This window comes from Molossus molossus, unplaced genomic scaffold (assembly GCF_014108415.1).
Source record: "Molossus molossus isolate mMolMol1 unplaced genomic scaffold, mMolMol1.p scaffold_m16_p_11, whole genome shotgun sequence".
NCBI lineage: Eukaryota > Metazoa > Chordata > Mammalia > Chiroptera > Molossidae > Molossus > Molossus molossus.
The window spans coordinates 52534133-52549701 of NW_023425346.1; the positions used below are offsets into that span (position 1 = coordinate 52534133).

Sequence of the window (15569 nt, forward strand, 5' to 3'; positions counted from 1 at the left end):
ATTTTTGTTACAGATGTTTCTCCTCCCCCCCCCCCCACTGATTCCCCCCTCCTCTCCCTCCCTGCCCTGTCCCCAGCTTTGTTGTCCATGTCCATTGTTCATGCATACGTGCATATAAGTTCTGTGGTTTATCTCTCCCCCACCACCCCCTCTTCTGGGGATTGTCAGTCTGTACCCCACTTCCACATCTCTGGGACTACCCCATTCCTCAGACTGTTATGTTCATTATATTCCACAAATAAGTGAGATCATATGATACTTGTCTTTCTCTGTTTGGCTTGTTTCGTTTAGGATAATACTTTCCAGGTCCCTCCATGTCGTCTCAAAGGATAAGAGATCTTTCTTTCTTACCGCTGCATAGTACTCCATTGTGTATATGTATCACTGCTTTTTTATCCATTCATCTACTGATGGACATTTGGGCTGTTTCCAGATCTTAGCTATTGTAAATAGTGCTGCTACAAACATGGGGGTACATATATTCTTTCTGATTGGTGTTTCAGATTTCTTAGGGTATATTCCTAGAAGTGGGATCACTGGGTCAAACGGAAGTTCAATTTTTAATTTTTTGAGGTAACACCATATTGTTTTCCATAGTGGCTGCACCAGTCTACATTTCCACCAGCAGTGTACTAGAGTCCCCTTTTCTCCACACCCTCGCCAACACTTGTAGTTTGATGATTTGTTGATGTCAGCCATTCTGACAGGTGTGAGGTGATACCTCAATGTTGTTTTAATTGGCATCTCTTTGATGATTAGTGATGTTGACTATTTCTTCATATGTCTCTTAGCCATTTGTATGTCCTGTTTGGAGAGGTGTCTATTTAGTTCCTCTGCCCATTTTTTAATTGGGTTCTTTGTTTTCCTTTTGTTGAGTTGTATGAGCACTCTATATATATTAGAAATTAACCCCTTATCTGATACTTCATTGGCAATGATGTGCTCCCATACAGTGGGTAGCCTTTCCATTTTTGATGATTGTATCTTTCACTGTGCAGAAGCTTTTGAGTTTGATGTAGTCCCATGTGTTCATTTTCTCCTTTGTTTCTCTTGCTTTAGGGGATGTTTCAGTGAAAATTCTGCTCCATATGATGTCTGAAATTTTGTTGCCTACATTTTCTTCTAAGATTTTTATGGATTCATGAGTCACATTTAAGTCTTTTATCCATTTTGAGTTTATTCTTGTATAGGGTGTAAGTTGATGGTCTAGTTTCATTTTTTTTGCATGTAGTTGTCCAATTTTCCCAACACCATTAATTAAAGAAGCTGTCTTTATTCCACTGTATGCTCCTACCACCTTTGTCAAATATTAATTGAGCATATTGCCTTGGGTCCATTTCTGGGTTTTCAGTTCTGTTTCACTGATCTATATGCCTGTTCCTGTGCCAGTACCAGGCTGTTTTGATTACAGTGGCTTTGTAGTATAACCTGAAATCTGGTATTGTGATCCCACCTACTTTGTCCTTTTTTTCAAAATTTCTGTGGCTATTCGGGGACTTCTTTGGTTCCATATGAACTTTTGAAGTATTTGTTCTAGTTCTGTGAAGTATGCTGTTGGTATTTTGATGGGGATTGCTTGAATCTATAGATTGCTTTGGGTAGTATGGACATTTTAATGATGTTAATTCTTCCAATCCATGAACAGGGTATGTGCTTCCACTTTTTTATATCTTCCTCTATTTCTTTTTTCAATGTCCTGTAGTTTTCTGCAAATAGGTCCTTTACTTCTTTGGTTAAGTTTATTCCTAGGTATCATAATTTTTTTGCCACGATGATAAATGGGATTGTTTTTCAGTTTCTCTTTCTGTGAGTTCATCATTGGTGTATAAGAATGCCGTCGATTTCTTGATGTTAATTTTGTATCCTGCTACTTTCCCAAATTCATTTATTAAGTCTAGTAGATTTTTGATGGAATCTTTAGGGTTTTCTATGTATAATATAATGGCATCTGCAAATAATGACAGTTTCTCTTCCTCTTTTCCAATTTGGATCCCTTTTATTTTTTCTTCCTGTCTGATTGCTGTGGCTAAGACTTCCAGTACTATGTACCTACACGACCAAACAGGGCCGAGGACAAACTGTAACTGAGGTACATGCCCTTTGCGGGAACCGAACCCAGGTCTTTCCAGACCGCAGGCCGACGCTCTAACCGCTGAGTCAGACCGGCCAGGGCGTACCACAGCTTTTTTATCCATTCGTCTACTGGTAGACACTTAAGCTGTTTCCAGATCTTAGCTATTGTAAATAGTGCTGCTATAAACATATGGGTACATATATTGTTTCTGATTGGTATTTCAGTTTTCTTAGGGTATATTCCTACAAGCGGGATCACTGGGTCAAATGGCAGTTCAATTTTTAATTTTTTGAGGAAACACCATATTGTTTTCTATAGTGGCTGCACCAGTCTGCATTCCCACCAGCAGTATACTAGAGTCCCCTTTTCTCCACACCCTTGCCAGCACTTGTTGATTGATGATTTGTTAATGACAGCCACTCTGGCAGGTGTGAGGTGATACCTCATAGTTGTTCTAATTTGCATTTCTCTGATGATTAGTGATGTTGAGCATTTTTTCATATGTCTCTTGGTCTTTTTTGTTTGTTTGTTTGTTATGTACCCCTAAGGGGAACCGAACCCGGGACTCTCTGGTCCACAGGCCAACGCTCCAACTGCTGAGCCAAACCGGCCAGGCATTGGGCATTTGTATGTCCTTTTTGGAAAGGTGTTTCTTTAGGTCTTCTGCCCATTTTTCAATTGGGTTCTTTGTCTTCCTTTTGTTGAGTTGTATGAGTACCCTATATATTTTGGAAATTAACCCCTTATCTGATGTATCATTGGCAATTATACTGTTCCATATAGTGGGTTCCTTTTCCATTTTGATGCTTCTTTTGCTGTGCAGAAGCTTTTTAGTTTGATGTAGTCCCATGTATTAATTTTTTCCTTTGTTTCTCTTGCCTTAGGTGTTATATCAGTAAAAATTCTGCTGCATGTGATGTCTAAAATTTTGGTGCCTGCATTTTCTTCTAGGATTTTATGGATTCACAAATCACATTTAAGTCTTTTATTCACTTTGAGTTTATTCTTGTGTATGGTGTAAGTTGGTGGTCTAGTTTCATTTTCTTCCATGTAGCTGTCCAATTTTCCCAACACCATTTATTAAAGAGGCTATCTTTACTTTATTGTATGCTTTTGCCACCTTTATCAAATATTAATTGAGCATAATGTCTTGGGTCAATTTTTGGGTTCTCTGTTCTGTTCCATTGATCTATATGCCTGTTCTTGTGCCAGTACCAAGCTGTTTTGGTTACAATGGCTTTGTAGTATAATGTGATATCCAGTATTGTGATCCCTCCTACTTTGTTCTTCTTTTTCAAGATTGCTGTGGCTATTCAGGGTCTCTTTTGGTTCCATATATACTTTTGAAGCATTTGTTCTAGTTCTGTGAAATATGTCATTGGTATTTTGATGGGGATTGCATTGAATCTATAGTTTGCTTTGGGTAGTATGGACCTTTTAATGATGTTAATTCTTCCAATCCATGAACAAGGTATATGCTTCCATTTTTTTATATCTTCCTGTATTTCTTTTTCAATGTCTTGTAGTTTTCTGCAAATACGTCCTTTACTTTTTTGGTTAAGTTTATTCCTAGGTATCTTACTTTTTTGCTGCAATGGTAAATGGGATTTTTTTTTTTTTAGTTTCTCTTTCTGTGAGTTCATTATTGGTGTATAAGAACTTGTAGAGACTTAGTTTGTGTCCTAACATGTGGTCTGTCTTTGAGAATGTCCCATGTGCACTTGAGACGAATGTGAATTCTGCACTTTTAGGGTGCATTTCTCTGTAGATATCTATTAAATCCATTTGATCCAGCGCATCATTTAGCATCTCTGTATCCTTGTTAATTTTTTGCATAGAGAATCTATCCAGTGATGTCAGTGGGGTGTTGAAGACCCCTGCTATGATTGTATTGCTGTCTATTTTTTCTTTAATGTCCTCCAGAAGTTCTTTTTAATATATTTTGCTGCTCCTATATTGGGTGCATATATGTTTACCAAAGTTATATTTTCCTGTTGTATAGATCCTTTCAATATTATGTGTGGCCTTCTTTTTTTCTAGTAATGGCCTTCATTTTAAAGTCTATTTTATTGGATATAAGTATTGCTACCCCAGCTCTTTTTTCCTTTTCATGTGCTTGGAAGACTTTTTTTCATTTCTTCACTTTTACTCTATGTGAGTCTTTTGTTGTGAGTTGGGTGAGTCTCCTGTAAACAACATGTATATGAGTCATGCTTTCTCATCCAATCAGCTACTCTGTGTCTTTTGATCAGAGCATTTGATCCATTTATTTTAAAGGTTATTATTGATATGTACTTATTTATTGCCATTTTCATTTATTGTGGTTATATTTTTCTTCTTATTTCTTCTACTAATTACAGCAGTCCTTTTAATGTTTCTTGCAGTGCTGGTTTGGTGCTAATATATTCCCTTAGCCTTTTTTTCTTCTTCTTCTTTTGTCTGGGAAGCTCTTTATTTCACCTTCTATTTTGAATGATAGCCTTGCTGGACAGAGTATTCTTGGATTCAGGTCCTTGTTTTTCATTATCTTGATTACTTTATCCCATTTCCTTCTGGCCTGTGGTGTTTCTGTTGAGAAGTCAGCTGATAGCCTTATGGGATTCCTTTGTAGGTAACCTGTTGCTTATCTCTTGCTGCCTTTAGGATTCTCTTTTTCTTTAGTTTTTGGCATTTTAATTATTATGTGTCTTGGTATAGGCCTGTTTGGGTTCTTCTTACCTGGGGCTCTCTGAACTTCTTGTACTTGTATGTCTTTCTCCTTCACCAAGTTAGGGAAGTTTTCTGTCACTATTTCTTCAAATATATTCTCTAACCCTTGCTCATTTTCTTCTTCTACTGGCACTCCTATGATGTAGATGTTGTTATGTGTCATATTGTTCCACAGTTCTCTTAGGCTGTCTTCTTGTTTTTTAATTGTTTTTTTCTTTTTGGTTCTCTAATCGGGTCATTGTTTTTTACTGTGTCTTCTAAGTCACTGATCCAGTCCTTGGCTTCCTCTACTTTGCTGGTTATTCCTTCCAATGTGTTTTTCATTTTTGCTATGTCATTCTTTATTTCCAATTGGTTGGTTTTCAATGTCTCTATATCTTTACTCATGTTGTTGAGCTCTTTAATCATGTTGTTGAGCTTCCTCATTATTATCACTCTGAACTCTACCTCTGATAACTTGCTTAACTGCATTTCATTTATCTCTTCTTCAGTAGAGTTCTCTTGTTCCTTCATTTGGGATTTGTTTCTTTGTTTCACCATTTTGGCTGTCTCAGTGGGTTTTGGAGCCTGTCAAATTTTCTCCATGGGTGTTGGTGTTCCACTGGTTGTGGCTCCCTCTACTGGTTTTGGATGAGTGTGAGAGGACCCATGTTAAACACCACTGTCAGGTCTTACTCTCCTGGATAGATTTGCAAGCCCAGAAAAGGTTCAGTTATCCTCTAGCTTTTTGCCTGGAGGCTATTAGGCTCAGTTACTTGATGAGCCTTGGGTTGTAGCCCTCAAGTGAATGAAAAAGTCCCTCAGGTGTTCAGGGTAAGAGGATTTCCAGCAGGTGGGGCAGATGCTTGCTGGACATTAATGAGTCTCAATATGCATTTCTCTGGCCTGGCCTAGTGGTGTTAAATTTCTGAGGGAGAGGCTGTTGCTTCTCCCCAGGTCTCTGTCTGTGAAGGGGCTCTTTGAGTAAATGGCTACTGTCCTGTGAGGAAGTGTTTCAGCACAAGACTCCCATTGCTGTCCCAGCTCTCCAAGCTCACGGGTCTCCACACAGTTCCAGTCTAGTCTGCCTTTCCCCCTGCCAGAGCCCAAGGTGAGTGGCTGTAGCTAATTTACTGCTCTGTCCTGGCCCTCTGCACTGTGGAGCCTGCTTGGGGTTTTACCCCAAGGGAGCTGCTCACAGCTAAAACAGATGCTGTCGGTGGGCTTCCAGCCCACCCTCTCGTGCCTCTGCAGTTCCTACCAGGCTCAATTTAGTGTCCTTTTTCTGTCGCTGGTTATATGGGTCCTCTCCAGCTGCTTTTCTGTTGTTTTTTCCCCCGACAATTTGTCTTTATTTTCATTGTAATTCCAGTTTGGTCCTGGGAGATGGTCTGTGTAGCTTCCATACACTCTGCCTCCATTTTGGAATCTGATACTTGATATATTTTGAAGGCAGCAGCCACAGGACTTAATGCTGGATTTGATATGGAAAGCAGAAGGAGAAGAAAAATAAAAGTCAACACTCAGGGTTCTGGCCTGACAATTCAGTAGATGATAGCACTACTAACTGAGATGAGGAAAAATAGAGAAAGACCAAGATTTGTGGGTTTTGGGGGAGAAGGGGAGCAGAATGGTAATCTTTATAATGCTATTTTGTATACATTATATTTGAGATGCCCATTATCCAGCTAAGTGAATATCTCTGAGGATACTATTTATAATCTTTCCCAAGGGTCACCTTCCGTCCACCCACATCCCTCAGAAATGTTTCTACTTACTGGAGTTAGTTTGTTTGTTCTTATTGATTCTTCATTTACATGTATTGATTTTCCTAATACATCTGATGAACTTTGTTGACTCATTTTATATTTGTGAATGAAGGAACGAATATGCTGACTGCACAGGTATGTTCTGTGTGGTAGGCAGGCTTCCCTAGAGGATGTGTAGGATGGAAGAGAGCAGGCAGATGGCTGGGGACCCTATATTTCCAAAGAACCAATGTGTTTCTCTCCTGAATGGAATTTCCTTTCCTTTCCTTTTCTTATATCCCTCTTCAGCTTATCTGATGTGGGAAAGTGAGTGACAACAGGCTCTACTCTGCTTTTCTGTAAAGACTCGAAACTCATATAGGTTTTCCACCTACACAGAGGCACATTTTTTTTAGAAAGCAGGGGTTTTTTTGTTTTGTTTTGTTTTTTTATGTTTGGTGGGTGACTGGGGAAAGACAATGCTGCCAGCAGTATATGCAGCGTATGCACTGAGAAAAAGAACAGTGATAAGGAAGGGTTCAAGTGATTGATGAACAACTACGACAATTGCACTGTCATCTAACTTTCTTTGTTTATTCAGACCTTGACTTTATTGCTTCTTAGGCCCACCTGACTTCTGTTATTTAAGGCTCTGGTTTTCTTGATGGGGGGTTTTCATTAAGTCAACCTCATCTGCTCCCATATTTTCTCAACTTTCTGAATCCTAACATCTCATCTTACTGATTTCCAGTATTGCCATGGGATTTTAAAACATATACTATTTTATGTAAATTTACTGGAACCTTGGAAGGTAGGAGAGCGTAAACCCACATGTTCAGTATACCATTTGAAATTCCTGCATTGATTTATTGTCCTTTTCTGTCTTCCTGAGATGAATGTCTAGATCATTTCCTTCCTGTATAACTGTACTGGAGGTTTTAATCCACAAATGTACTACTATATGTTTATCTAAATAATAATACAAAATTTAACAGAGTAAAAGTTAATAGCATTTTCTTTCTTCTCCTCCAGAGTTATTCTCTTGAGAAAACAATGTTAGCATTTCACACATTTTTTCCATGCTTATGGGAGTTTTTATTTGTGTTTTTTACAAATATGAGATCATTTTTCTGCTGTTTCTTCTCCTTTCTTGTCATACATATTTCATTTATTTTTACTATTTCTACTAAAATTATTTCAAGCAATAAACTTTTAAATGTTAGAATTTAAACTGTTTTAAGAGAGATTTTGGGAAATTCAAACAAAATGAGCAAAACAGCAAGTGTGGAAGTGTATGAGCTATATTTCAAGAATTCTGAGTTAGGCACATTTTCCTGGAAGACAGAAACTATAGTAGGGAATGCTGAGAAACTTGCAGAAATAATTTAATCAGTATGTGTGAGGGCCATGAATGACAGCGAAAGTAGGAAGCCACTGAAGAGTTAAGAATGAGGTCATGCTATTAGCTGCTTAATATTAATAAACACACAATAACTTTATAGGTTTAAGTGTTCATTAATATTAAGCAATTAAATAACCGCTATTTTATATAATAACTGCTTAATATTAATGATAGATGGGATCTAGACTTTTGGGGTGAGCATACTATAAGCATATACAGATGTTGATTTACAATGTTGTACACCTGAAACTTATATAATGTTACAAACTAATGTTACCTCAATAAAAAAGAAAGATACAATTTAAAAATATATATTTCTTATGAAAACATCATTCATTGAATTGTTAGTTAAACTAACTTGATATATAATGACTGCTCTAGGGACTACAGGAGATAATGTATAAGGAAGTGGCAGCAGTGTGTGCTCTGGACGCACTGAGAAAGAGGACAGTGATTAAGAAGGGTCCGAGGCTCCAGCTACAAAATGTTCTGCAAAGGGATGGTGACAGGTTCTCTCTAGATGCGCTGGCAATGTGGAGGCACATTATGATGTTTCTGAAGTGCCATTCTTCCTCACTGAAGTCTTGACTGCAGTGGAAGGAGCGTCAGATGAAAATTTAGGACACTTAGGATTTAAGTTTCTAATCATCTGGGTAACTTGAGGCAATCAACTTCAACTTCAAAATTTTTTTCAGGATATATTTAGCTTTTTATTTCATTTTTTAAATTTAATTTAATTTTTTCATTTATCCCCTCTTTCTCCTCTTCCAACTCCACCAATCCCCTTCCCCCATCCTTCCTGCCCCCAAACCTCCACAATCACCCCACTTTTGTCCATGAGTTCTCTCTCTTTTTTTTCTTTTTTGCTCAATCCCTCCACCCCACCCCCAAGACCTACCCACTCCCCCCTCTTTCCCCGGCCAGAGCTGTCTGCCTGCTCTCTATCTGAGTCTGTCTCTGTTTTGCTTGGTAGTTCAGTTTGTTCATTAAATTTCACAAGTGAAATCATATGGTACTTGTCTTTCTCTGACTGACTTATTTCACTTAGCATGTTTTCCAGGTCCTTCCATGCTATCACAAAGGGTAACATTTTCTTCCTTTTTACGGCAGAGTAGTATTCCACTGTGTAAATGTAAAACACAGCTTTTTTATCCACTCATCTACCGATGGACACTTGGGCTGCTTCCAAATCTTGGCTATTGTAAATAACGCTGCAATGAACATAGGAGTATATATATTCTTTCAAATTAGTGTTTTGTTTTTATTTTATTTTTTTTATCCTCACCCAAGGACATTTTTCTTTTTTTGTTCAGATAGAGCGGGAGGGAGAGAGAGGAAGAGAGAGAGAGAGAAACATCGATGTGAAGGGACACATCGAGTGGCTGCCACCCGCACGACCAACCAGGGCCGGGGACAAACTGCAACCGAGGTACGTGCCCCTAGCGGGAACCGAACCCGGGTCTCTCTGTACCACAGGCCGACGCTCCAACCGCTGAGCCAAACCGGCCAGGGCTCAAATTAGTGTTTTGAGTTTCTTCGGATAAATTTCCAGAAGTGGACTCACTGGGTCATAAGGCAATTCCATTTTTAATTTTTGGAGGTAACTCCATACTGCTTTCCACAGTGACTACACCAATCTACCTTCCCACCAACAGTACACAATGGTTCACTTCTTCAGATTCTTGTGTAAAACAAGGAGTAGGACTGGATTATCTGTAAAGTGCCTTCTATCTCTAAAAATTTAATGGCTGTGTGATTCTATAATTGGTCCTGTAAACCTTGAGTTAGCACCAAGTGCTTTCTCGGGCAGTATTAAGTATGAATTTAACAATTACAGGCTGAGAAGCTTTGAGAATGTTATTTCAATATATTATCAGATGCCATTTGTTATCTAAAGCATTTCACAACCTTTTAAAAATTAGATTACAATTTGTTCTGACAGTTCTGTTTTCTACTTGTGCTTCTCTTTGAAGTTGTGCATTGTTTTGATTTTAATATTCAATAGAATCAATATTATAGGATTAAGGAAGCTAAGATTACATATATATGTGTATCTATATATACAAATTTATTTTGATAATTGGAAAAGTATTGTAGTTATGAGAAACTTGGGAAATATTCTTTCATTACAAGCAGTCTAAAATTAAAACTTCTCTTTTTATAAGGTGGTTTTTTTACAAAAACAGTACATGGTACCACCTTCAAGACCAGAATATATAGAAGTCAAACCAAAATATCAGGTGAGTGCTGAGTTATCATATCCCAATACAATTATACTTAGCTACTAGGCTTCTCTAATACATTATGTAATTCAATGTCTCCAAAACCAAATTACTCATTAGAAACACTGGGCTATCTTTTAAAAATACATATTCCCAGGTCCTACCTCTGACCTAATGAATCTCAGACTGGAAACAGAGCCTAAGAATCTGTGCTTCTCAAAAAACCCAAGGGGGTTCCTATGCTGTCATCTGAGTATCAACTAGCATTTGAAAAACAGTTATAATGAATTGTAACAATTAAAATGAAGCTTGAACTACTAAGGTGAAATAAACTAAAACTGATTTTAGGCTGATTATTTTACATTTTGCTTTTTTTAGTCGGATAATGTAGAAGTTGTGTGGACAAAGGGATTGAACAAACGACTTCATTTTGAAGGCGATTTCAGTGATAGAACAGTCTGATCCCAGAGCTCTGGGACTGTGTCACACAGAGATTTCTCTGTAACCCAGAATTTTGTGTACTGCTGTCTCTTAACCATTTCTGAGGCATATATAGTATTTATCAAAAAACAAGATTTTACTGTGATGTGCTAAGGGTTGAGTGGAACTCATCATTGTTGAAATTCTCAGCCTTAAAGGCAGATGATATATGCCCCTTTCTCTGGAACATATACTACTTTGAAATTTCTAAAAATTTCCTAAATTGATACTAAAATGGTAAATATTTATATGGCCAGGACTTAGATCCTGATGTTAGCCATTGTTTAAGCAAATGCAGCTAACCCAGGAAATTGAATTTTAAAAGAACTATTTGTTAATGCCTTTTCCACATTTACAAATATTCCGGTAGCAGAAAGCTCTTAGAGATAAAATAGTGTCAGAGTTAGGAATTTTAAAAATTTCCATTAAAATTTCAAATATTTTAAAAATAATTTGTTAGTTTTCTCCTTGTAGAAGGTAGGAAGATGAATAGATAAATCAACAGATTGCTCAAAAAAATTAGCTAGAAAATGTATTATAAACTCAAAAGTAATATTACAGAATATCTTACCTTTTTATTTTTTATTTTACAGAATTTCAACACCAAGGATGGTTTTGCTCCTTTTCTAAAGAATATACACAACATAATGTCAGTCAGTAAAAGGAACGATCAAAATATGTCCAAATGTAGAAACGTTTCAAGTGCAGAGGTTATAGAATATGAAGACCAAGATCCTCCTCTCCTAACACATTCAAGAACTCCGAGACCTGCTGATGAAACCTGGCCCCATGGTCTTGATGTCAGCCCTGTAGACACTAAGACTGTAAACAGGAAAGAAAAGTTAGCCCATAATCCTGATATCAGCGCAATAAAGACTTCAAACACTAAGAATAATTTAGCCCTTGATCCTAGTTTCACCACAATAGAGAGTTTAGATATTATGAACAAGTTAAAGGAAAGACTACCAAATGTCTCTTTACCAAACTTTGGAGGAGAATCATCACTCACTGGAAATGTAAATGTAAATTCATATCGCCTCTCAAAATCATTAAGTCTTACTTCCCACATAGAAAACTTAAAACAATCAATGGTGTTCAAGTCAGTTTTAAGTAAAAATCTGCAAGACCTTCCAGATAAATTATTTTCTAGACCAGAAATTCCTATGGACACTGAAGCAAGAGAGAAAAGTCAAAGTTCTCCATTTCTAAGTGTTCATGATAAACCACCAAGTAGTTTGGAAGGGAAAATATTTGAAAAAATCCAAGATTTAAATAGCTGGCTTTCAAAAGGAGACATTTTGAATTCAAAGTCTCTTGTAAATCCAATAATTAAAGATATTCCTGGAGTTTCACTGTCAGAAGATGGGCCAGGAAATTCTCCAGAGGTAGAAAGGGAACTTGTCTCTGAAAAAGATTTAGAGGCTAAAAAACTTTTAGAGATAGCTTTTCCAATGAAAAAGAAGAGTAGTTTCAAAAAGAAACATTTAGAAAGTGAAGTGCCCAGCTCCAAACCAGGTTTCGATAGTATCACACATGATTATATTATAAAGCAAATATTCACTGCCCCAATCTTCTCCAAGTTGGAAATGGAAGTGGAAGATTCCAGTGAGATACAGATGAACTGGCAGGATCAATTACCCACAGCTTGGGAGAGTTTATCTTCAAATATTCTAGTTCACTATGAAGAAAATGATAATGAAATAGAATTGCCGGAGGCCAGATCTGTTATAAGCCAAATAATACAAGCATTTCCTATAGATTCTCTTTTAGAATCTGGGGTAATCAACGTGATGGAATTAGATAAAAAATACCAGAAGAGTTCTGTGCTGGATACAGAGACAGCCTTTGCTGAAGAAAAGCCAAAGGACTTCACAGAGGACTATTCAGAAATCAAAAGCAAAACAGATTCTCTTTCAAAGCAGAATATACCCATGATTCCCAAAGAAACCACTTCTTTTTTTAATAGAGTCGAATTTGTAGACAAAGGCCAAAATACATCCCCACAAGATTCAAAATATCAATCAACACCAGATAAAAAAACAGATTTGCCAAGTAATGGTCAGAGGCTTTATAGAGAAGAAAATGATCTAAGTTCTATCTTAGAAAATTTTAGTAACTTGTTAATGGGTAAATTTAATGGGTCAGATGCTATAATGTTAAACTCCTTTTTCAAAAACATATTTAATGTTTTTTTAAAATATAATCAGTCTGAAAAGAGAAGACAACCAGAAAAAGAATTAGAAAGACTAATTCAACATCCTTTTCCAAATAATGCAGAAGACCTTGGAGAAATCAAAGAGAATTTTGATGACACAGACAAATTAGACAGAAAACCTAGTTTGAATCCAAAGCTGCGTGTATTTCTAGAAGCACTCTCAGAGTCAGAAATAAAAAATTTAAAATCTGAATTAAGTAAACATATCCAGCATTACCTTGTAGAAAAACTTTCAGAATCTGGACATATCACCAAAGAGGACTTACCAAAAATCTATCAAAACCTGTATTTGATGAATGAGAAAGCAGAACCAAAGGGGCAAAATGTTTTTCTGGAGAAACATTCAGAAATCGTAAAAGAAACCATGTCTTTTGTAAATAATTTTAATCATCAATTCATAGATAAACATTTGGAAATAAGGCTGAGATCTTTTTTAAATGAAATTCTTCAAAACTATTTCCTAAAAAATCTTTCGGAATGCAGTTTATTTAAAGAGACAGAAGCTGAACCTGTGCACTCAAACATATCTTCTCAAAGAACTGAAAGTGCTTCAATATCTTTTCACGAGTTAGGACAAGACATTTCAAAGGGGAGTTTTGGTAGAAGGCTTGCACTAAACATGAATTATCCTTTAAATAAATCTCTACAAAACTGTCTTGTAGCTTTATCAGACAATGAACTGTTAAATCTAAAAGCTGATTTAAGCAAGTACTTCCAGAGATGTTTTGTAGAAAAACTTTCAAAATCAGGACTAATCACTGAAAAGCAATTACAGGGAATCAGCAACCACATAAACTTGATTCAGTCTAGGCCCACACAATTAAAATGTATAAAGCCAGATTTAACTTTCAGAGATGAAAATCAATTTAAGGAGAAGCATTCAGAAATGCAAAATAAATATTCAAAAATTGTTCATAAAACCACTTTACAGAAGGCTCCTGAGGATAATGTTATAGAAACAGAATTGACCAGAATGGAAGAAAAGGAGTATTTTCCCTTACAGAATATTAAAGAAAATCCACCAATAATTAGAGAACAGAAAATACTGACTTTAATGAAAGTACAACCTTCTTCCAACAAAAATACCCAAGCAATTCCATTACAGAGGTCGTCAGAAAGACGCACTGATACAGTGCTTCTGAAACAAAGGAAAGAACATGGTTTCACGCAGCTTCCTCAAGCGGAAAATTTATATTTTGAAACAGAGATTCAAGACTCACAGAGTTGGAGTGATAAATCAAAAATCCCTCAATCAAACGCTTGCTTTGAAAGGACACTAAAAATGAAGTCACTTGAAAAAAAGGAACATAATGGCATCTATAAATTGACGGTACAGGAAAAACCTGAAGCAGTGTTGTCAATGTATCCCAGAATTCCTTACTGCAAAATGCCGCATGAAGATGAAGAATTAGTAAACAGCTTCCCTTTTCCTTCCAGGCCCAGTAACACTTTAACTCATTTCAGTTCAGAGGCTGGAGAGAACTCAAAATTAGACCAGTTTTGTCAGAGAACTCAAGGATATAATAACAATAATAAAAAACAACATTTAGGAACATTTGCACACTACAAAAGAGAAATACAAGCTCTTTATGTAAAACCAAGTGAAATTTGCAATAAAAAACGTGCCGGGTTCCTTGAATCACAGTCGTTTAAACATCAAGTTGTGGAAACGGAGAAAAACTCAAGATTATTCCTCTTCCCAGATGTATTAAAGAGAGAAAATCCAAAACCCAAGCTCGAAAAAGAAAGAAACCATGTCAACAACCAAAAAAAATCACTTAAGATTGTTAAGGTACCGCCAGCCACACCGCCCCCCACAAGAATGCTGAGGAAATCTGTTCCCAGGACCTTGTGTCACTGGACTGCAAGAAGAACTATACATGTAATAATCTTTTCCTGAGTCTTCTACCTCTGTATTTTGCAAAGTTCTGTAAATAATCTACTTTAGGAGATTCCCCCCCGCCCACATCTATCTATCATCTCTCTATCTCTATCTATCTATCTATCTATCTATCTATCTATCTATCTATCTGCATGCAGTGTGTGTGTAACCTTCATTGCCCCAAGATGTGTAGACCTCCAAATTAAAAAAAAAATTTATTCTGATATTCAAATATCACCTTACCTGATTCCAAATGCAATCACACTGAGTGCCTTGGTATAAAATAGATAAAGGGCACCCCCTGTGGAATATGAATTAGACAAAGGCACCCTTCCTTCAGGGAAGTCTCTGCAGGCTGACCCAGCCTGGAACCAGAGCACACACCCTGTGTTTGGGGAACTGGCTGGATTTCAGCCCCAGCTCACCCCTGGGCCAGGGGCTGCTGCACAGGCACAAGCTGTACGACCACTGGCAGCGGCTGTCTGCTGTGGAAACACAGCTGGGGTTTTCTTTTCATGCAGATATAGGTTTGAATATATAGTCTTTTTACAGGTCGCTGAACTGTGTGTTTCAGAAAATAAAGATGATATTGTGCCAGTTATTCTGCTAAGCATTAGGGTATGGAAAATGGATGAACTGCAAAATTTTAATATCTACTCTTCTTTTATCACCACCCCACCGCTATATTGTGTGCTGACAAACTTGGGAATGCAAATCTATTTTTTTTTTATCCTCACCAGAGGACATTTTTGCATTTTTCTTCAGATAGAGCGGGAAGGAGAGAGGGAGGAAGAGAGAGAGAGAGAGAAACATTGAAGGGAGAGAGACACATTGACCTGCTGCCACCCCCACAACCCC

The 15569-nt window shown here is 37.1% G+C and overlaps 1 protein-coding gene across 1 annotated transcript in view; it reads left to right on the forward strand.

The window, feature by feature from the left end:
• C2CD6 (C2 calcium dependent domain containing 6) overlaps nucleotides 1-15569 on the forward strand; it is a 98035-nt gene that overhangs the window by 79959 nt on the left and 2507 nt on the right. Inside the window, 3 exon segments of the mRNA XM_036253332.1 lie at nucleotides 10078-10158; nucleotides 11208-11406; nucleotides 11461-14711. Of these exon segments, the coding sequence (XP_036109225.1) occupies nucleotides 10078-10158; nucleotides 11208-11406; nucleotides 11461-14711 (3531 nt within the window).